Here is a 21,860-nt window from a genome sequence, read left to right as displayed (position 1 = left end):
TTTCTTTTGACCCTCGAGTCAAGCCGATTCAGTTTTCCCACAATCCTTTAGTTCCGGATTACCCGATCGCGTTCTAATATTTTGACAAGCAGACTTCCGGTCTTGTCATTAAGTCGTAAATCAACAGTACTTCCTGGCTGCCAAGTATTCATATCGAGAGCTTCCCACCGACCGTATGTTGAACAAAACAATCACCGTTAAAAAATCTCGACCACGGATAGCTTTAAAAAGCTCCCCGACGCGCGCAAAAATCGCATACTCGAAAAAAGAAATTTTGTGAAAAGGTAAATCCGACTCCCAAAGCGCATGAGTTTAGCAGATGATATTCGCATGTTGAGTGTCAATCTTACCCAACCCAGTGCTATATGATCTTCTAAAGGCGGTATTTGTGATACTAATAAGAGTAATTAGCGGTGATGTGATAAGCAAACCATTTTTAACTTGACGGGCTTGACAAGCGGCGAATGGGGCATTGTATCAAAATCCCTACAGCAAATGTTGAGCGCTTGCTTTTACAAATGTTTTCTCGATGGGAAACCACTTCAAAAGGAAAAACCTTAGCGGGTTTCTAAATAAAACAGATCTGAGTGTTAAAACGAGTGAGCTTTGAACAGGTTTCAAGGGGCAATTGGTTTATAACACCTTTATGCGGTTAGCGCAAATGGTGAACCGCGAGCTATGATTGGCTGGGAGCTGTTAGATTTCTTAAAAGCCATCCTCTTTTACACATCGCAGGGTTTTCTGGCCGGAATGATTAGTCGCTTAGGTTTTCATCGTTTTAAAATTTCCAACAACGAGCGCGGGGCGAAAGGAAGAGAAAATTCACATAAATCATTTCGACTTGGCAATATTTGCTACAAGAAGGTCGTAAGGTCTTTGCTAAGTAGCTTGAGCTGTCATATACTCGTATATCAAATTCTCCCCGGACTTGACACATGTCAGGAAAGCGTTGACATCTCTGGCAGATACCAACGCTAAAAAACTTTCCTGACATGCCGGTCATTGCTCTGTTATCTGTGCATGCCGCAAACAACTGAGTGGCCATAAGAGAGTATATAAGCACCCTTATTGTTTGTGTTCTAATTTCAGTTAAACACCGCGCTATAACGTCTCTCCGAATATGGGACCGTCCTGTACGCGGATACTGCTCGCCTTTTTGTTGATCCTGTATATTTCCAGAGGTAAGTAGGGCTTTATTTCTTTCTGTAAACGTAAATATGTAATCTGAGCAAGCATTTGACCGCCCCTTGTCGAGGGTCGTGGAACTTTACTTGATTTATGCGAAAACTTCAGCACAGTTTAGGCCAAAGCTATAAATCATTCAATGTGATTTCCCCTCGCACTGGCAGATCGTTAATAGCTTTGAAAACGGTTCGTTAAGAACGAAAACACTGCGAAATAAATCCAAATCGGTTGGCGAGCGAGTCGGCGATTTCATAAACGCGTTGTTTGAACTGTCTGTCTTGACAGCCGCGGTGTACTAGGTGATATACCGGCGCGTTTTGCTACCAAATGTTTTAAGTTTTGTAGCGAAAATTGTAGTTTTCAAAGACGAAGGAAGTATTAGGAGAGAAAAGCAGGGGTTTGAGTGAGATCTGAAGAGTCAAAGGTGTAAAACTGACATGCATGTGTGAGAATGAGTTATGGTGTCCGGAATGTGGTCTGAGAGAAGGAAATTTGGACAGTGAAGATAGCAAAAATCAAAGCTTTACTGCGCGTGTAAAATCCATGACTGGATTCTTAAGCTTGTCATTTAATAGCTAAGGTAATTCTTTTTACCCTATTCGTGAAAAAGGATTCGTTTCATGACGATTCTTCAAAGAGCAGTAATTTGTGTTGTGTGCGAGCTCATGGGGTTTAGTCGGGTCGTTCTTACTTCATTTTTCACTTTTTGACACAAACTACTCAAATCCTCGGCGCCATGCGTTGATTATGAATAATATTTGAATTAGCCTGCGAAAGCCGCCCTATGAAGCGAGCTTCTCCGGAAGATTTAAGTCGAAGAACGTTTTGCAAGCGAAACGAGCAGCATCGAAACTGCTTCGATTACAAAAGTCTGCGGAAAGGTGACAAAAATTAACCGAAGGCCTAACAGGCGCCTTGCCCGGATGTGGGAAATTTTCTCGCGAATATTTCACCTCCAGTGCGCAGCTTTTTTAGGCTTTTCCTAACATTTGTGCTTGAGTAATTAAGCCCAGTCCAAGTTTTCTCTTTGTCAGCACTTTAAAATGTTCCGTAAGAACAATTAGCACCGAGAACTGTGACTAACCTTCAGCTAACTCGAGTGTGTCCGACCGGGCTAAATCCACCACACTTTCGCGAACAATTTAGATAATTTATTCTTGTTTCAGAACTAAAGTTCGTTCCAGGCTGATTCACTCCTACAAACGCCAGCGACTAACATCTTTTTTTTTTAAAGTAAAAGGGTATCCAGCATTAATGTTTTAGTGTAAGATCATTATAGTCGCGAAGAGGATTTACTATTGGTTCTTGAAAAGTTAGCGGGTTTGAGATTAATTTCTTATGGAGGTGTTAAACTCATCAAAAAAACTTCTCGTTGTAATTAGGTTTGTAAAACTTTAAAGTGACTAAAGAAGTACGCGTCCGTAGTTCGTCATTCGAAAACCACATGTTCAAAGCAAACAGATTTATCTGTGTTTTGTTGGTTTACATTGAATGCGAAACCTGACTACGGATGTCGCGTCGGAAAACGCATTTCGAAGATTCAATGATTTCTAACCATCGAAGAAATCATTGTCGGAAGAATTAGTGTACGGTATTTATTTTGATTTTGCCACAATTAGGATTTAGTGAGCAATTATAACATTGCCGAGTTAAGCGAGTGCCAAGACTGTTAATTTGTGCTTTTGTTGTATCACTAAAAACATTCTTGTTAATTTACAATGTTCATTTCCAGTTCTAATCTTTGTCCAATAGGAGTCGTGGATTTCTTAAATGTTAATGAATTTCTCTAATAAGATTTCCTGACCCAGAGAATTAACCTCGGAACGAAAACAGTAAATGACAAAAGTAAAGTAGACCAGAACGTCTTATATTGGTGTACTTTTACTGTAAATTAAAAAAAGAAACCTTTTAAATACAAATGTAACTTTTACGGGCATTTTTATGGGCTTTCGCAGGCAAACTTTAATACTTTACAGCTTGCACTGAAATCTTTCTTTATTTGAAGTGCAGTAACTGCGAAGATTAACTGAATATAAGATACTATAAAGCTAATTTATAGTATGTGTCATTTTGAATCAATCCTTTGTTTGCGGCGAATAGATGCATAAAAAGAAAATAAAAATAATTATGGCCATTACTCGTATTTATATATTCTGATGTGAAGCGAGAAAAATTGTTTCATATAGTTTCCAGTTAGTTTTCGCAGGGAAAAAAAAACGGTCCGCTACAAAAAGCAATAAATCATAAATCCACGGGACGTTTTCGTTACCTTGTTAGAACGTACAAAGGTTAAGCTTGGGATTAGTATTGCGTTGGAAGATGCGATTTAGCTGCTTTGGCGCGCTGACCCTGAAGCGTGGGTCTCTTTCTATCCCTGATGCATCTTAATTGCGTTTACAAAATTATTATCAACTCTTGTCAGCTCTCCTAGTTAGTAAGTTGTTCTCCCAGCGTTTTGTTGATAAGTGTGTCAGTACATATGCACCGTATTTTGTTCTCAGTTTTCCAGACTACAATAGATATGTTGTAAATTTGATATCTCGCGCCATGCTTGCGTGTTTCAGATATAGCAATGATATCGCGCGAATCTCGACATTTTGACTCTAGCATTGCCCAAGTCATTTATATATTGGAAAGTTCGCTCGTGGGGCATTTATCAGCGATGAAATTATCGCAAGAGACTATGTTCCCCCACGGCGAGCTGGGATTTTCCTTGGTCGACCCGATGAACCCAAGATTTCCCATGATTTCAATGCTTGCAACTGAAAGTACACTATACATCAAGATTGCAATCTCTATTTTTAGCATTTCGCACTCTTTATTCCTTTGTCCGCGAATCGTACTCGATCTAATTAATCATAAATCCATTATACGGTTTCTGAAAAGAACAAAAATTCCATTAGTGAATGAATTTGCAAACTCGTGCGCAACAACATGTCAAATACTTTTCCATCGTTATTTCTTGCTCGCAAAAACTGCGATCGTATTCTGAAATGACCTCTAGCAAATCTCACCGTCTTTCGTAATCCTTTACACTACTATTCAAAAATTAACCAGATTAAAAAGCGTCACTGCATGCTTCGCAAGAAAAATCGAGTGAGGTGTTCTATTGGCGGAAGCTAATTTGACAGTCATAGGCGTTCGCTTGTGTATTTTAATGTGATGACGCGCGCATTACGTAGGGCAAGTATTTAATTCATTTCCCCTTGACATGCTATTTACTAGTAAGTGTGTTTCTTTTTGGATCGGCGTTGAAAGTAACACTGCAAGACCTCGACTGAGACTCGTCGTTACACATTATACCAGCTCTAGAATAGTGAAAATTTTACTCAATCATAATGCGAAGGCTACAAGTCTACTACAAGATGGATTCGAAAAGAAAACGTTGGCCCTTATTACAGCATCTTGTATGCACTGGACTCGCTTTGCTACTAGTGCTGTTAGTTATTATCTTTGTGCACAGCTTTCGCCCATCCGGCGAGTTAATAGGTAAGTTCACTGATAATTTGACGTACATTTGCCCTCCACTGTGGTTTCTTTATTTTTGTTTCTGTTAATAGAGTACACTACAAGGGCAATTGAATTGAACGGAGGAGGTTTACCGTTTTGAATTTTAGCTTAAGCGTTTTCTTCGCGTAGATAGACCATTTTGTTAGCGTCTCGCCTATTATCTCGCTCAGCTCTAAAGTTAGCTTACAGCTACCATAAACGCTAGGAAGTTTTCTTAAACAAACCTAGTAATTTGTAAGTAGGTTTTAAAACATTTCGTGTCAGAAGGTAGGTGAACGTCAACTATACATGGTTGATAAGGCGCTCGCAGTTCTCGCATATTTTACGTTGTCTTTTCAGTTCCTCCGTTACTATTGCTTGCACTTCCTTAGCCTATAGTAGCCTGTTTTGTAAAGAAGTTACTAGTTTAAACTTTATTTCTTTGCAAACTTATGTTCATTTAGTGTTCATCATTCAGTCTCTCCCTCTTTCACGCTGCAGCTGGGTTTGTGAGCTGATCTATTATTTCGACAAATTTTGTAGATCATTATTTTGGATTGGCAGCGGAAGAACATAATATTACATTTGTAAATTCATTAGCACTGTGCGGTGTTTAATACTCTGTTCTCGCAAGCCTCAGCCTTGTGTTTTTTACCCTGGCAAACCATTTACGAGTTTTAGGAGTTTACTACACTAAAGACAACATACTAAGCCGTTCCCAAATTCCGTCCTTTTGTTTCAAAGGTATGCTTTCTATTTCGTATGGACACTTGAAGGTGTGAAACTATGGTGTGGGTGAGAAAATAGGCGCAAAAGTTATTTCACTGCGTTCAGAAATTGTATTTTACTTCCAAGTCATATTGGCTCTATAAAATCATGTTTTGTGTACAATGAAAATAGTGCCCCTTTGGTCGTTAAACGCTCGTTTTAAAGCCGTGTCGCTCGCTTTCGTATTTGTACATGTTTAATTTTCGAGTGGCGTGTGGGGCTAATGTAAACACATGGTGCGGTTCTTAATCCTTCCTTCACAATACAACACTTCTGCGAATCCATTATGTCACTTAAGAAATGTGACGCGTTTGTTGATAAGCGGCGAAAATCCGATCTTTATTCCTTTTGCTTCTTCCAGAAGCTTTGCGTTCGCTGGGCAGATGCGCGCAATCTTGAATTACCAAACGGTAAAGCCATTAGTTTTCCTTCGGCGTTTTCACACTTCAAAATTTACAGAGGAAATGTGTCTTGCGGTTTTCATCGAGCCGCTCAAAGAAATGTAGATTCGTCACGTTTGTCGATCACATTTAACTACTGAAACAGAATGTTTATTTGGCCTTTAGTCGCTTCTTGAACAAAACGAATCATACGAGGCTAAGACCTTTGGATTCCGGTTAGTCCTCTTATCTCCCAGAAAACAGGTCAAAAACAAGACCTTTTCGGGCCAGCTCCCCGCGGGTATTTTTGACGGAAATGCCTGCTACATTGCACTGTATTTTTCAACAACACAATGGGTGCTTTGATGTGGTTTGCATTCCTTTCTTTGTTCAGGAAGCGAACATTAATTTACAATCCATCACCTTTAAAATTTTGACAGACCAAAATTACATTACATCCCTTCATTACAGTTTAATCAGCCTGTGGGTCTTTTTCTCGAAGTTACTTTACTCTCAGTAAAACATTTGGTTGCATTTTCTGGTCCACTAGAAGCATGTTTCAATGGTCATTGAGCCTGGACATGTAGCTGTCTTGTAATTTGAGAGATCTGTCGGCTCTAGATTTCGCAATGCTGAGCTGTACATGGAATAAACATGCAGTTATTTTCTTTTTCGACAGCAGAGGAAGTGTATGTAATCCCAGTTCTAATAAATTACTTGTTATCGAAGCTTGGCGGGCAGTGTTCCAAGTTGCATTCCTATGCGTACGAAGTTGCTTGAAAATCAGTCGAAAATTCGACGGATATGAAAAAAAATTACTGAGAAACTAAGATAGGAGTAAGTTTTACTGCACTTCCAGCCCGTGTTCTTATTCCAGGGGAGTTAAAAGTTAAAAAAACATGACTGTTCAATCACGGAAACAAACGCACCCTTAGTTCAAGCATGGGGCCGTGTGCCCACCTTATGTTTGACTTGAGGGACGGGATTAATGTGATGTGAAGAAGACTTTCTTAAAATCAATCTCCTGTCAAGCCGGACAGACAGTGAGAATAACGAAAAACAGTTTTTGTCTTGGGTTTTCTCTATTGATCATTTAAAAATTCTCAAAACTAAAATAAAGAGAACTTATAGCGTTTAGAAAAGAGATTTTTTTTTCAATTCGGCATTGAAAGCCTGAAGGCTATCAAGGAACCGTAAAAAGGTGTCTCTGTAGAGCCTGTGTGTAACTGTTGGCCTTTTGGGAAGAGTACGAGCTATTTCAGCATAAAGTCTCTTCAAACATGAGAATACTGTATACCCCTTCTCCAAAAAAAGGATATCTCATAAAATGAACTCACAAGGCTTGCTTCTTTTGATCATTTCTTTCTCGGGCCTCTTTGATATGAAAAGATACTAAGATACTCAAAGCAAAGGTTCAAATTCAAGGAGTTTGCCATGTAAACCATGTACGGTATTTTAGACAACAAAGAAAAATTGAAGAGACAAGTTTCCCATGTGCTGAAGTTGTTCTCTTCAAAAAGCTAGCAGCCGTCAAAGCGGACATGTTTAAGTCCTTTCAGAATTCAAAGGGATTAACAAAATTTTAAATTACATAGTTTAAAATTTAAGTCGTTATTCTTAAAAAAAAACTTCATTTAGAGGACATCTTGTATTAGGTTCTATGTTCTATTCAGTGGGTCTGAAGCGTCGTTACTCGTCTATCTGTGGAGACCAGTCTAGTTGAAAGTTCACAAAGACAGTCCGCAGTCCAGCAACGCTTACGGAGGAGAGAAACATTACAAGTACTCGTATTTGATCCTTCAGACGACAAAGGCCATAAGGAATGTTATTTACCATGTTCTATTTGAAAAAAAAAATTAAAGACGCAAAAATGAGTTAAACGAATTCGAAAACAAACTCATGTTTTATCAGTTTCCAGTAATATTGCAATCAAAAAATAGCCGATTGAAATGATAAAGCCGGACTGTTTGAGTTGCAGTACTCGCGTATAGGGTAGCCTGCGAGCAGGCTCTCTCTTTGGGGGCAACGTAAGAGCTTCGGGGACAACGACGCCAGTGCCGAGCGAAGCGAGCCGTTGCCCCGAAGAGAGAGACTGCTCGCAGGCTACGTATAGGGTCACATGGGTTTTCAAGTTGTCAAAGTTGTTTATCGACCACTTTACGGCATTAACCTTCTTGAAAGGATTGTCCATTCATATCATCGCACTCCTTATTTCTTTCTACGTAAGCGCAAGGAATGAACCGTTGAATTTCCTTCGTAGTCTAACTGTAGCCGAACAGGAAACGACTTTTAAAGTCATGACTGAAATTTTTTAAAGCTTCCTTCCTTTATTTTATTGCGGTCGAACCTTTTAAAACTAGGTGTATCACGAAAAAAAAAACCATTCCCACATGAAAGATGCCGGGTCTTGGAATTATTTGGATGCAGAGCAGACTCCTGCCTCATTCTGGTGCAAATTTGAAAGTTAGCAAACTGGAGGACTGGGCTCTAGATATCAGGTTTTTGCGCATGTTTAGTACTTTTCGCAAAGCCTCGAGGAATGATTTCCTTTTGTATACTGACAGGTTTTTAAGAAGTTTCACATTGTAAACCTTCTTAAACATCCTCGTCTGAAGTATTTTGAGTAGAATTTCTTACTTTTTGAAGTTTTTATTACTATTACTTCAGAGCTTATAAAGGACTAAAAATATCCGATACACGATTCCTCGACACCTGATATCTTATAAGAATAAAGGTCGAATTTTCATGGCTCCACCAAGTCGAATCGATGCTGAAAGGAGATCTTATCAAAGATGATTGAAAAACGTGAAGTAAATGTATTTGTCAAAACTCCTGTCAGAAAACTTGATGTTCTCGAGAGGCTATAGAAGACTTTTGCCACACTTAAGGGCTTAAGATGTTCGAGAACTGAGTTTGTGCTTGTGATCAAAATTGAAAAGTATAATTTATTTTGGGAGTCAATTTAAAGAGCAATTTCCACAAAAAGAGGAAAGCCGACTCCATTACTCAAGATAACATCAGAACACAATAATGGAACATAAGTACCTCACAATTATATTTGACAGAGAAAGTTTGTACAAAACTGCAAATCAATGCGCATTCGTATTTGATTAAGATTTGCAAATGTAGTTATTATTATTTTGTCAAGAATACCAACAAATTCAAATTCTAAACTCTCTGAATCGATCATTAGCTCGTCTGATAACGCAACAGTTATTTTTTTCATTTTTTCCAACCTGTCTTTAGTTTGTTCATAAAAATTCAAGCAGGCAGGGATAGAAGATCATTGTTCTTTCACAAAGCAATGTTGAAACTGTTTGTAATTATGATGTCACATAAGAAGCAAAATTGCCCACCAAATGCATGTGTAGAAGTTGCATTTAAACTGGACAACAAAGTAGCATGGAGCGATTTATTGAATGATTGTCACTGAATTTATTAAATGACAGCGAGTCGCAGACTAGGAGGTAATTACAATTTATTTTTTATTAAAAATTGTGTGATACGACATAACATGTTTACAATTAAAAACTGAGTGGTGAAAGCTACGCAAAATAAATAATCTACCTGTGCCACAGTTATAACAGACTATAACTGACTTATAAGGAAAAGTAAGATCACAGCTTGAATTGAAGGAACGCTAAGACGGAATGGTTTAGAATCGGCCAAAGAACTCACAAGGAAAAGTATGTCCTCGTTATTATAGGAAGATGGTTTTGCCATTAAAGAATACGTATTCCTAAATAGCGTCAACAAAACATTTTTTTGCGATAGCAACCTTCACAAACGAGTAATCTATATCTTCCACTTTAGGACATCTTAAGATGTTAAAAAATCCCTCAAAATATTCTAACGGAAAATAAGTGTTACGAAGCCTGGCCAAAATCGTGTTTAGTTTTGTTATCTCGTGTGCATTTGATTACAACAATAGTTAAATATTATTCAATAATTGTCCTTTTCAAATTTAATTAGAACGCATTAATGAAAGACTCAGAAACGGCTAGAGCTCAAAAACATTTTATTGCCGGTCTACGCAACAATAAGTAAGACTGTGTTCATCAAAACAACCTACTTATTCGTTCGTGCACAGAAAGATCATTTCATTCGTGTTTTCGAAATTATTTCATTCTCTGCTTTTTGTACATCTAATCAGTGCCAACTAACTGGAGATGATATATACTGTTTCAAAGGACAGCAACAACATAGTTTAAGAAACAGAAAACTATAGACTATATGTGATATAACTTCAAACAACACCAGCAGTGCTACGTGAAGGGTCTATTCACTACATGAAATTCTTACACTTCTTGGCTGTCTCGGAGCAGTGTACATTTCTTTACCTCGAATGAAGGAAATAAACTGAATTTCAGTTTAACCAAGAGTTTAAATGAAACATTTCTAAGCAGCTGTGACCAATAGAAAATGCTATTGAAAATGGTCAGTAGAGAATGAAGGAGCTATCTTTAAAATCTCTAGTTATCAAAGATGCTGACAATTTCACTTTACACATATCTGATTTAAAACCTGAGGTATACTTTGCTGGGAAAAAGCAAGAGAGAAGAAAACGCTAAGAGAAATAAATCATTTCTAAGTGGTATTTGCCTTTGATGCCTCGCGACAAAACGAAATCAGAATCGAACTTAATAAACCAAAGTTGTTGTGTCCGAAAGGGATATAATGGAAACGTTTTATGGATTCAACGCCGAAAATGTAAACATTAATGAATTTCCAAGGGTATCACAGCTAACATCTTTCATTTGAAGTTTCATTCGCCCAGTGTTTGTGCAGATAAAAGGTTTTACTCTTTTCTTTTTTTACTGAGAATACTTGTCACAAATAAAAGAACTGCGGTGAGAAACCAGCATGACTATTTCAGAATTAGATTGTTGACTGATACATTTATACCTGAAGGTCATGATTTTTTTTCACAGCATTTGTAGAGTAAAATATAAGTTTATAAAATGATTTTAAAGCACGTACACGTCAAATGTTTTTTCAAAGTGGAAAGCCTGGCAGTTTTTAGGACTTTCAGTAACTTTAATTTAAGAAAGGTAGGAGATAAACCAAAGAGGATAGCTTTCTTAGCAATGTTTCATGAGCACTACAATAGAATAAAACAAGATACAAGACCTGACGGCTAGAGTTTGGAAAGCCTCCTTCCAAAACGGAGATTGAAGATTGAGAAAAAAAGATACAGATTTAGGAATTGGTTCTTTAAATGATGAACTTCCAAAACGTACTATTGAAACTACAGTCAGAGCGAGTTGACAGTAGATTTTAAAATATACACAGCCATATGTATAGTTCTTCCTTACACAATTTGTCTTAAACATGATCAGAACACCAAAACAAAAAACGTAGCACATGGTTTAAGAATTGTTCTGTGGAGGCTATGCCGGTTTCTTTGGCATCTCGTCTTAACGAAATCAGGATTTCCGAACACCTCAATTGCTCTAATTATCGCGTGAACGAGGGGGGAACAGAGTTTCTTGGCAAACAAGTGGTCAAACACCGGTATTTTTGTATTATAAACCACAGTTATTCAGACGCTTGTCGCTGCTATTTAACGCTATCAAACTGTTGAAATTGTTAAAATACTATCATTAGATACTTATTACCACCACACAGCTTATTTTAACGGTCTTCCGCGTGTTTATTGAGAGATTTCGGTTTCAGACACTGAGAAGAGTCGACTACTTGCTACTATAAAACTACAGTTTAGATCGTTAACCCAATTTAAGCTCGTGTTATGGAAGTTCTTGATTTACTACGCAGACTTATTTTAAAGTTGCTTCGTGTCTATTAAGAGTTTTCGGCTTTCAAACACTGAAAAGAATCGATTACCTGCTACTGTAAAGCCATAGAATCGTTAAAAGACCATCAATGTAATTTAGCTTGAGTTGTTATTAGAGCTCGAGTTGATACGTAAATTAAGCGCTACACAACTTGACTTATTGTGCAGATGTGTCGGTTGTCCAATGAATTTTCTTTTTTCGACAACTGAATAGAATCTATAAGGAGCTACTACTCGGTCACCACTATAAAACATTTGAATAGTCAAAAGAGAATCGCTAGAGTTTGGCTTTTAAAGCTCTTGAAAAGTACAACTACCACACAGTATATTTTGGAGATGCGTCGAATACTATGTATATGCCAATTGAAAGATTTCGGTTCCTGAACACGAACAAAACTTGATTACTTCCTATTATTGAAGTATTAGATTTGCTAAAAGTAAAAGAAAAGCTCTAGATTGTGGCCTCCTGTTATAAAAGCCCTTGATGCGATAACCACCATACCAAGCGACATATCTTATAAAGGCCTCGAGTAATATCGAGAGCAATATGTCCATTGAGAAATTTCGGCTTTGGACTGCTTGATAGAATTGATGGCTTATTTGGAACTATTAGAGTCGTTCAAAGACAATCAATGGATTTTAGCTCGTATTATTGAAGCTCGTACTGCGTTTAACAACACAGCAATTGTGTATGAAGTAGAATGTCAATTTAGATTTCTTCTCCAACACTAGAAACTAAGATTGTCTTCGAGTCGCTTTGAAACAAGGAGACTCGATTAAAATTTACTACATTATAGATGTGATCTTGCTGTGGTTAACACCTGTGTTAAATGATAAACGTTACGCGTAGCATTTGCCAGCAACTTTTCAGTCTCAAACGGGATGATTACAACGTAGGCTCTTCTAGACAATACTACAATCTTTCGCCTTGAGTTCAATTTTCACCGTAAAAACGCAATCCATTAGGCTTTGATTTGACATAAATAACTGACATTTATGTTTTAAAAATATAGATTAACAGTGTTTTGTTAACTGCATAGCTTATATGAAAGTGCAATACGAAAGAAAGGACTCGAATAACGGTCTATTCATCTAGCAAAGCTAAACGAAGTATTCAGATATGGCACAGTTCGTGCGCTTTGTTGCGTCAACTAGCACTGAAATAATACATGCCTTCGGTAAGTTCTGTTTGTTCGTTAAGTAATGTTCAACATGTTAGAGGATAAAGAAACAGCGTTATGGAAAAGCAACGCTCACCCAAAATTTAATTGTGCCACGCAACAGATCGAAGAAACAGAAGAAAGGGTCTCTGTTTTCTTGGGCGTTGCCATTCCTTTGTCTTCACTTGTTCGCTCGTGCAAGCATCTGTTGCCAACACGCAATGAAAATGTCTTTTTGTAGCGCAGAAAAAGTTCCTTAAACTGGTGGAGGTACACAGTGAGTAAAAAGTGTTTGATCAAAACCTTGTTAGCAGGATTTCATCAGTTGTTAAACCCGACAAACAATAATGATTAATGATCTGTTGCCATGTTCTAGCGTGGTGTCATTTTACAGCCCTGCTTTTGAACCCTGTGTGTTTATTGATGTAACAAGAGATAGATTTTTAAAAAAAATGTCACAGAATCGAACGCATACAATCATTATTTATTTTTAACAAGAAAGTTTTTTTTGGCTTTTTTTAAAAAAAAATAATTTTATTTCTTACGTTCTAATATCCTCTCGCAGCTTATTTTTCTCCGGTAACAAGGTGCACCGCAATCGCATTATCTTATCTTAGAATCTATGAATTCTACGAATACCTTGGAATCGATCCACTCATCATAAAGCACCGCCTGTTTGGTTGACTTCAAATTGACAATTTATGTGACAATCACGGTCCCAAATCTGTCGTACTTCCATCAGGTTTATTTTAATCAGGAAATACTCCAGTCAGTAGCCGATTAGTGCAGATTGTTTGTGTCTATTTAGCAACACGCTATCATGACCTATCAAGTTTCGTTTGCATGCCATTGGACAAACTCGAGAGGAGTTTTAAGGTTTATCTGTCAGGTGTAATGAGTTAGAGAACCTCTAATCACGACTTTAAATACTACATTGGATTAGTACCCATTTGAAACGAGAAAAATCCCTTAAACGGCCCCTTGAATTTTTCAAATGGATACTTCTTAGTGTAAACTCGTTCAAACGAGTTTGAACTATGTCCAAATTTGTGCACGTATTTTAAGCGTAAAGAGAAAAGTCGATCTTTTCATCTCATCAACTCTAATAAAACTAAAGTTTATTTCACTTATCTGCTTTACTTTTTCGTTCACAAATGATCTTTTTTCTCCTTGGTAACAGGCTTATTTAAACAATGTTTTTACAGTACAAACTAGCTCCACCTTTTCTTCTGTGTTTATTTTGAAGTTGTTGTAACTTTTGTGTCATGACTGTCTGGTTAGTTTGTTCAATTTGGAAAAGTGTCAAGACGTTGTTGAAAACATTGTTCGTTTTCCCTGCAACATCATCGATCGTAGAGATAAAAAATGTAAGTTCGGGTACGTTTGGGTCATTATGTCGATTAGCCTTCTTGTTGGAAGCTACAAATTCCAATCTTTTAAAAAAATAGTTGGTAGAAAGTATGCGTCGCAATGTATGCGGTGTAACTTGGAGGATGCGGATTTCCGCGTGCGCAACCATTTGAGGCCATAAAATAGGCGGGTTGACCATACTGGTGCAAAAGAAGTGTGAAGAGTGAAGCGGCAAAGAACACTTCTTGCTAAGCAGCTAAATCTCACGAAATGTTACATGCGGCGATTTCTCTCTATATATATGCTCTAGCAGCAATTTATGTTGGTAAGTCAATCGCAAAAGAATTGGAACTTGGAAAGGTGAATCCATTGCGTGCCATCTGAACACAATGGGTAATTAATCATTTTGGACAAACGTACAGACATTGGGAAGGAATTGGCTTGTTGTAGTGCCTGTACAGTAGAGCTCTTCAACTAGGTGTTAAACAACAGTTAATGCAATGGTACTGACTGTGATCCTCATCGACTATGTTTCAGAGGATACAGCAATGAGAGTTCACAGAGGACTCTGTTAAGCTCATTATGAGCTTCCCATGTTGGGTGGCTCATGAACTTGCCAAGTCCAAAGTTTCATTGCCTTGAAACTTTCAATTCTTCATCGGCTTTAAATAATCCAAACGCGTTCTCGTTTTCTCAGTTTTCACAGTGCAAAGTCACTGTACGTAACTGCTACTCCTACAAGGCTCAAGGCAAGGGAGGGTTGAATTCCTTTGGAGTGAATCATTGATTTGGAAGGAATATCTTCACGTCGCAGTTTTTCTCTTTTGGAACAAATGTTCAGGGTTTATTCCATGCCTTAACTAATGGTTACTTCTTATTTTGTATCAAGCGATCGCCGCTAAAATGTAAAAACAAGATGCTAGCGGTCTCGACATGAAAGGCCTTCAATTTTCACTTAGGAAGTGTTTAAGCAGTGAATAGATTTTTGGACATTGAGATAACAGAAAAGGAAATACCTCAGGAAATCAAACTTTAAACATTTCTCGTCTAGTATCTTAAAATTGTTCATGTTGTTATTTTAGGCAGGGTTGTTACATTGTTAGAACATCATGTTGCTTGATCTGGAGGCCCCTAGAACAATCTTGACTGTTTGGCTATTTTGTAATGTGATAGCCTAGACGTGTGTGCCTAAGGCCTCCCTGCCTTTCTTATCCACTATCCAGTTCTGTCGCATGTAACAATGAACGCTCAGACCTTATGTATTATTTCCCTCGTTCTACTTCTAAATCCAGTTTCAAAAGCTTCACTTTTCCCTTACCTTAAACGAAGCCTTGAAGATCTCGAGCACTTCTTTAACTCCAGACATACTTTGGTTCCCATTTTGTTTCCAGAACCTGCCGAAGCCAAGAACATAACAATCAAACTTGGCTTCATCGGTGCGTTAGACAAGTCTCTAGGAGCCACAGCATCTCTAGGACAAGAATTGGTAAGTTCTTCTTAACATCTAGCTCAAAACTGGTTCATTTCTTGACACTTCTAGTTAACCTTGCTGTGTTCTTAACATGTCTCCTTGGCTTTGTTCTTTCAGAGTTCGGCGTTCAAAATCGCCGTAGAGCTCATCAACGAAGATGCTGCCAAGGCTGGCAGTAAAATTAAGTTCTCCATGGATTTTAAAAGTGAGGTTTTATTTAATAATTCATGGTAAATTGGCTTAAGGCACTTACTAAACCGGCATAAGTTCGGATTAAACCAAGAAACAATTGATTTCGTGCCTTCGCGTTGGTGTTTACACTCCCAGAATTGGCGGTCTTCCTCACATGTTTGGAGTGGGGTTTTTCCTTCTTTGTAATCAATACTGAGGGATTTTCATTTTATTGTAAGTCCGAAACGACTTGTACAGTTTTGCCAACCCATCCTACTAATATTCTGAAACGTCCCGAGTTTGAATTTTTCAGTTACAAGTGAAGCACTGGTGTACCTCATGAAAAACTTGTTATTGCAATGTGTAGAAAAAATTCAATTCGTGTTACAACACACAATTTAGATATGGCAGATTTTAAGCACAGATATATAACTGTTTTACTATCGCAATAACTAGATTAACAACCCAGTAATTAATCTAGTTATAGCCTTAACTACGACGTAGAACAATAGGCAATGGTTCGGTATAACTGCCGCTTTTAATTAACGTCCTTTCTTAACATATTTTTATGACAAAATGAAAACTCATCTCTAGACAGTTATACAACATCAATAAGAGATAACAGTGTAGTACTGAGATTGGGCAAACGCAGCACTATGTCATTTATAGAGACAACATATAGGGGCACCAATGTTTTCAGTTTCATAATTGTCGTTTGTAAAGTTGTTGTTAGCATCTAGGAACGTACAAAACGAGCAAGCAGAATTCACCAAACTTGTGTTAGGCAAGTTGACTTGTTACAAACGCTTTTTTCTTATTCCTGATTTTCAAGCAAAGTTAGGCAAACATTATTTAAGTTTTTGTTGTAAAGAATGTCGTTAGTGTTCGAGAAAATTTTTTAATTAATTTTGTGAACTACATTTCCAATCCTTTACAGGCATGATCAAAGATGGAGGCACAAACCCTTCCACTACCTGTAAAATCGCAGCGCAGCAGCTAGCGGCTGACTCAAATATTGTGGGAGTAGTAGGAGCGATGCGTTCGTCTTGTTCCAAAGCATCTCACCAATACTTCAGAGACAATGGTAAGCGAAATAATGTCACGGGAGACAAATTACTTCTTAGACGTTTGAGCTTTAGTCTGTAGCTTAGTTGGTAGTGTTATTCAGTCCTTGTTCTTCTAGTGCCGGGGCTTTGTGCCCATATTGTTTTTTTATTCGTTCCTTTTGTTCTTCGCCTTTCGTGACTCTTGAGTTTGGAAGAAAAAAAGGAGTTTTAAATTGTCTAGGACCAAGCTATTTCATTCTCTATTGGAAAAGCATTATTTGTGTATTAGATGAAAGCAGTGTATGGTAATTCAAGCATAGTACCTAAGACATATCAACACTCATATGCAACACAGTGTGTCATGGACTTAAATATTCAATCTTTCTCCCAACGTTTTGTACACATTTCTACCAATTCAAGACCCACAGCAGAATGTTTTACTCTGCTTTTGTAACATACAACAATAAAGTCGATAGAAAATATGTGTAATTCAGAATTAGGATTAGGTGAAGGACTTATTCGTTTTCATCAAAGAATTGAACTGAGAGAATTCCTTCGCCTTTGTGATTTGATCAAACGCATCTACCTAATAAAATAATTGAGCAAGGTAGTAAAACGTTTGCTGAAGGAAGCAGTCCATTTGGCAAAGTAGATTGTTAATATTTGGCAATCTTGGGTCACTTGATGTGGACTTCTTCGTGTAGATTCTAGAACTTGTAAAGTGAGGAAGCAAGAACACTAGTTCCAACAGACAACATTTGAAAGCTGGATACAACAACCTTTTGCATGGAATGTGTCTCGCTTTGCTGTACCGACCAACAGCGAAAATCAGTGGGATCATTTAGAGGAAAATATGTCGACATTAAATTGTCGATAGTTTGAAAAATTAGACATGTTTTTCTCAGCGTTGACATACTTAACTTTGACCTTTTAAAACTGGTGTTTAAAGTGAGGATTTATGACGGGAACTGCTTTGACAAATGTGTGAACGTCAATTTGGTAAAGAAGATTTATAGCTACTTTACAGAAGCAACAACAGTTTGACCGTCTTTTGTTGTTATTCTTTTGTAGTGCCATTTATGACCCAGATATCGTATGCGTCCACGGCAGCAGAGCTATCCAACAAGAAGAAGTATCCTCGGTTCTTTAGGACTTGCGCTAGTGATGTGAATCAGGCTGAGGCCTTAGCCGAGTTGGTGACTCATTTCAACTGGAGAAGAGTAAGTACTAGGCTGTTAATGAAAGCTTCTCATGCTATTGTGGAGAATACACTGCTTAATTTCGCGCTCACTATCTTACAGGTCTTTAAGTGTATATAGATGATCGTACATTAGGACTGTCAATGAACAGTTGTTGACAAGAGTAAAGGCTCGATTTAGTTCCATTTTATAGCATAACTTTGAACCCCTATAGTCAGACTTAAACTGACAAATAACTGAGTTTGAAGCATTCTCTTTAGTTTTGCTATAAGTTTGTTTCGGCAATACCTGGCACCTATAAGCCAGGCTTATTCAACACCATAAAACCTAAAGCATGTTAGTGTTACGTGGTGCAAAGTTAAGTGTGGCTGAATAGATAACATCTCACAAACTTCCATAAAATCAGATCGATGAACTTTATTTTCTTTACACGATTTCAGTTACGGTTCTCAAAGAAAGAGAGGCTAGTTTTCTCTACCGACTTGGACAATCTTGTAGGACTGTATACACCCTCAAAGCTTGTTACCCCATTTTGACACAAAATACCTCCTCGGGAAATAGCTCAATATTGTCTTAAATTGCAGACATTCTCTGACTTCCTTCCTTCCTTTCTCCATCCGTTGAAACAGGTCAGCACTATTGCTACATCTGACGGTTACGCTAAAAACCTTGCCGACAGCTTCGAAACAGCAGCACGACTGCAAGGGATTCGAATCCACGCATCTTCACGGTTATCAAGCATGGCCAGTCCGGAGGTTATAGACAGCAAAGTACAATTGGTAAGAGTTGTTCGGTTTTGGGATTCGAACGGTTTGTTTACATTACTAATCGACATTTGGTTACTAAAAACATACACCATAATGGCATTTGAAGCATTTACGTCAAATGGCTTGATGAGTGTCTATTTAGCAAAGGCGGCACGGTTTGTAAAATTGTCACTTCAAATACTGTTATGTTTTGCTTGGTAATCGATGTTTGCTCAAGAGTCGGATTGCTTTTCAAAACGTCTTGTTACCACCTCGAAATGTTTCTAATGGCTTTAAAATGGCATCATCATCGTTTATAAACGATTCCTAATTTAACAAGCGCTAAAATTAGCAACAGTGGGAAAACGAAGAGGCGTCTCAAATCAGACATGACGGTGCCAAATCGGTGGCAATGACGAAGGTTGTTTCCCTTCACAAAGGAAACTCCTTATTTTTCTTTTCCAATAGCTTGTTCTAAATTAGCGTCTTCCATTTCTTCATAATCCACTCAAGTTAAAGTTACCTTTTAACGTGTATGAAAAATTTAACACGTGTTTGCTAATCTGATCATGCTTGACCCCTAGTCTCCCCTCCCTTGCTAAATTCTTATGATATGGGTCATTAAAAAATGTGATCTTGTTCTTGTTTGATCGTTTGCGCTGGAAATTATCAATTCGCAAACCGAGAACTCGATCCGTTAACCATAGCTTCCTGATCATCAGGATTATTGGAAGATAATTGCAGAATCGTGAGGAGGAAAAAGCTTGAACGTGCTGTGCGCGAATGTCGCATCTTAAAAGTGTTTTATAAACGTTTGTTATTAAGTGTCAATCTTCCCCGAATTTTTTGGTTTGTAAAGACCTGCGATTGCGATGACTTGCGTTCACTTTAGTCGAGATCAAATTTGCACGCAAGTCAACGCAAGTTTTTCACCGTTTGGTCACCCAGCGCAAGTCATAGCAAGTCTTGCTGTTTACTTCAAATACTGAATTGCAGCGCGCGTAGTGGCATTGAAATGGCTTTTTTGACAGTCCGTTTGGCCAACAATCGCAAGTCTGTGCACAAGTTCAACTTGCGATTACTTGTGTCCACTTGCGTTACCGTTTGGCGAGGGCTTAATTACTATTACCACCTTGGTTTTCTTTATATCTTAATAAGCTATTATGTTGTCGATTTCCTTCGATTAACAATGTCATGTTATAGAAAAGGGTCTAGAATTAAATGCTGCTCCAAATTTAGTTTCTTGCGTAACACTGGGGTTGCACCTCTACATGTTTTAACGTTAACTGATTGCTTTTATGTCATTAATTTCTTTTTCCGTAGATAAAAGACGCTCAAACGAGAGTAAACCTCGTGTTTGGTCTTCCTGAAGATGCTCGGGCTATCTTTAAAACTGCAAAAGCAAAGGTAAACTGATTTGTTACAATTGTAACTTACAGTTACTCTAGTGACGTTATACTCAGTTTTCTCAATTTGTTCTGGTATCGCGTTTTTTGCGTTATAACTGGCTTGGAAAGGTTGCATATTAATACTGTAACCAATCAGAGAAAAGGTGCTATCGTCCTGGCCAGAGGCCTCAGTACGGTGCAAAAAGGATTGCTATAACACTTTGGAACTGCAGGAGCATTGTTATTTTATTGGAGTCCTGTAGGTGCATTTCTTGACCTCGATTTTTCTCCAGCTGATTAAGCCCAGGCCAAACGAAGATGAGAGTTGATAAGAGTTTAAAATCTCGCTCTCGTTTAGCCTGAAACTCCGATGCATTCTCATCGACTCTCGTGCGCTTTTATCTACTTTGAACGTGCTCAAATTTTTCACGAGATTCGAAGAGAGTTTCTCTCGTTTGGCTCGAGTTGATGATAGTCGATGAGAGTTAACAAAAAATCTCCCGAGAGTCAACATTCATCAACTCTCATCCTTATTTGGCCCGGGCTTTATACTACTTTTTTATATTAAAGTCTCTTGCCACATACTGACGTCTGAGTACTGTATTCCTGTTTGACAGGGCATGACTGGTAAGGGGTGGGTCTGGCTTGGTAGTGATGGTGTTATGGCCACTCCGCCCACCAATGAGAGCAAAGCTACGGCAGCAATGCAAGGAACTGTGGGAATTATGCCCAAAGGTACGTTACTGTCAATCATAAATATACTGCGTCACAAGCTATTTTAGTCACAAAAACTGTACAAAATGAGGAAAAACTTCTCTTGGCCATAAGCAAAGGTGTCTTGAGGAACATTTAATTTCTAATTTTAGGCATTCCTGGTTTTTCTTCCTGATATTTTCACAACTTTTCTTCGAAATGGTAAATTGTATTTTCATGGTCTTTGTGTGTGTTTCTCTTTTTAGGAGGCTTTGGTCGAAGGATTCTAAATATCAAAGTGAAGTGGCTGTCCAAGAAAATCATTAAAGAACAATATCCTGGGATTATTTATGACCATGTAAGTTTGTCTTTGATTCTCAAAAAGAGAACGCGAGATAAATTCAATGGTAGTTCGCTATTGTATCAGAAACGTGTCTTACTTTTTTGGCCGTCAAATATCAGAAAAAAGTCCATGCAGCTAAAAGCATGGGAATACACAAACAAAATAGGCTTGAATACACCTCATGTAAGCTGACACTTAGATACAACACTTAGCAAGTATTAGACTGGTGCTTTTGTAATCATATTTTGTTTTCTTGTATTCCATTTTAGTTGCCGTCTACCTCCGCTTATGTTCCGCAAGTGTACGATGCGGTTTATGCTTACTACGTGGCGTTTGACAGATTAGCAAGACAAGGCAGAATATCTGGGGTAATAAAATCTTTTCCCTTTGGTGTATCATAACTGAGCAATCACAACAAATGCATGGCCCATGCCTTTTTACAGTAGCCCGTCCCTATTTTAAAAGGGACCGTCAAAGAGAAGCTAAACTCGCGACAGAAAATTTAACAATAAACATTCTCGCAATATTAAGTTTTTTTCAAACATGTTATTTCATCTTTTCTGTAGAATGACTCTCCATCCAAATTACGAAAGTTGGTTTTTGACGAGTTGAAGAAGTTCAGTAACAAGAACGCTGGATTTGTTGGCGCTCAAGGTGAGGTTTTCATTGCCTTATGA

General features: G+C 38.0%; 2 protein-coding genes across 4 annotated transcripts in view; one reads left to right on the top strand and one right to left on the bottom strand.

Moving 5' to 3' along the window:
- The window catches only part of LOC144627927 (uncharacterized), a 31,174-nt gene extending 15,592 nt beyond the window's left edge, over positions 1 to 15,582 (bottom strand). The window contains exon 1 of the mRNA XM_078485963.1: positions 15,445 to 15,582. Coding sequence (XP_078342089.1) covers positions 15,445 to 15,492 — 48 coding nt within the window. The 5' untranslated portion in view covers positions 15,493 to 15,582. The remainder of the gene's footprint in view (positions 1 to 15,444) is intronic.
- The window catches only part of LOC144667275 (uncharacterized), a 31,270-nt gene continuing 10,465 nt past the window's right edge, over positions 1,056 to 21,860 (top strand). The window contains exons 1-11 of one of the 3 annotated variants that reach the window (XM_078528680.1): positions 1,056 to 1,181; positions 15,518 to 15,612; positions 15,715 to 15,802; positions 16,706 to 16,852; positions 17,886 to 18,034; positions 18,643 to 18,792; positions 20,083 to 20,166; positions 20,765 to 20,882; positions 21,107 to 21,198; positions 21,453 to 21,551; positions 21,750 to 21,837. In XM_078528680.1, coding sequence (XP_078384806.1) covers positions 1,121 to 1,181; positions 15,518 to 15,612; positions 15,715 to 15,802; positions 16,706 to 16,852; positions 17,886 to 18,034; positions 18,643 to 18,792; positions 20,083 to 20,166; positions 20,765 to 20,882; positions 21,107 to 21,198; positions 21,453 to 21,551; positions 21,750 to 21,837 — 1,171 coding nt within the window. In that variant the 5' untranslated portion in view covers positions 1,056 to 1,120. Of the gene's footprint in view, positions 1,182 to 4,428; positions 4,675 to 14,172; positions 14,452 to 15,517; positions 15,613 to 15,714; positions 15,803 to 16,705; positions 16,853 to 17,885; positions 18,035 to 18,642; positions 18,793 to 20,082; positions 20,167 to 20,764; positions 20,883 to 21,106; positions 21,199 to 21,452; positions 21,552 to 21,749; positions 21,838 to 21,860 lie in introns of those variants that run through there. The other 2 variants (XM_078528674.1, XM_078528684.1) reach the window with 2 other exon arrangements.

The sequence above is a fragment of the Oculina patagonica genome, chromosome 1 (genome assembly GCF_052425735.1).
Source record: "Oculina patagonica isolate OP01 chromosome 1, crgOcupat, whole genome shotgun sequence".
Lineage (NCBI taxonomy): Eukaryota > Metazoa > Cnidaria > Anthozoa > Scleractinia > Oculinidae > Oculina > Oculina patagonica.
Note: the sequence above shows the minus strand (reverse complement) of the source record. Positions and strands in the feature narration are given on the sequence as shown.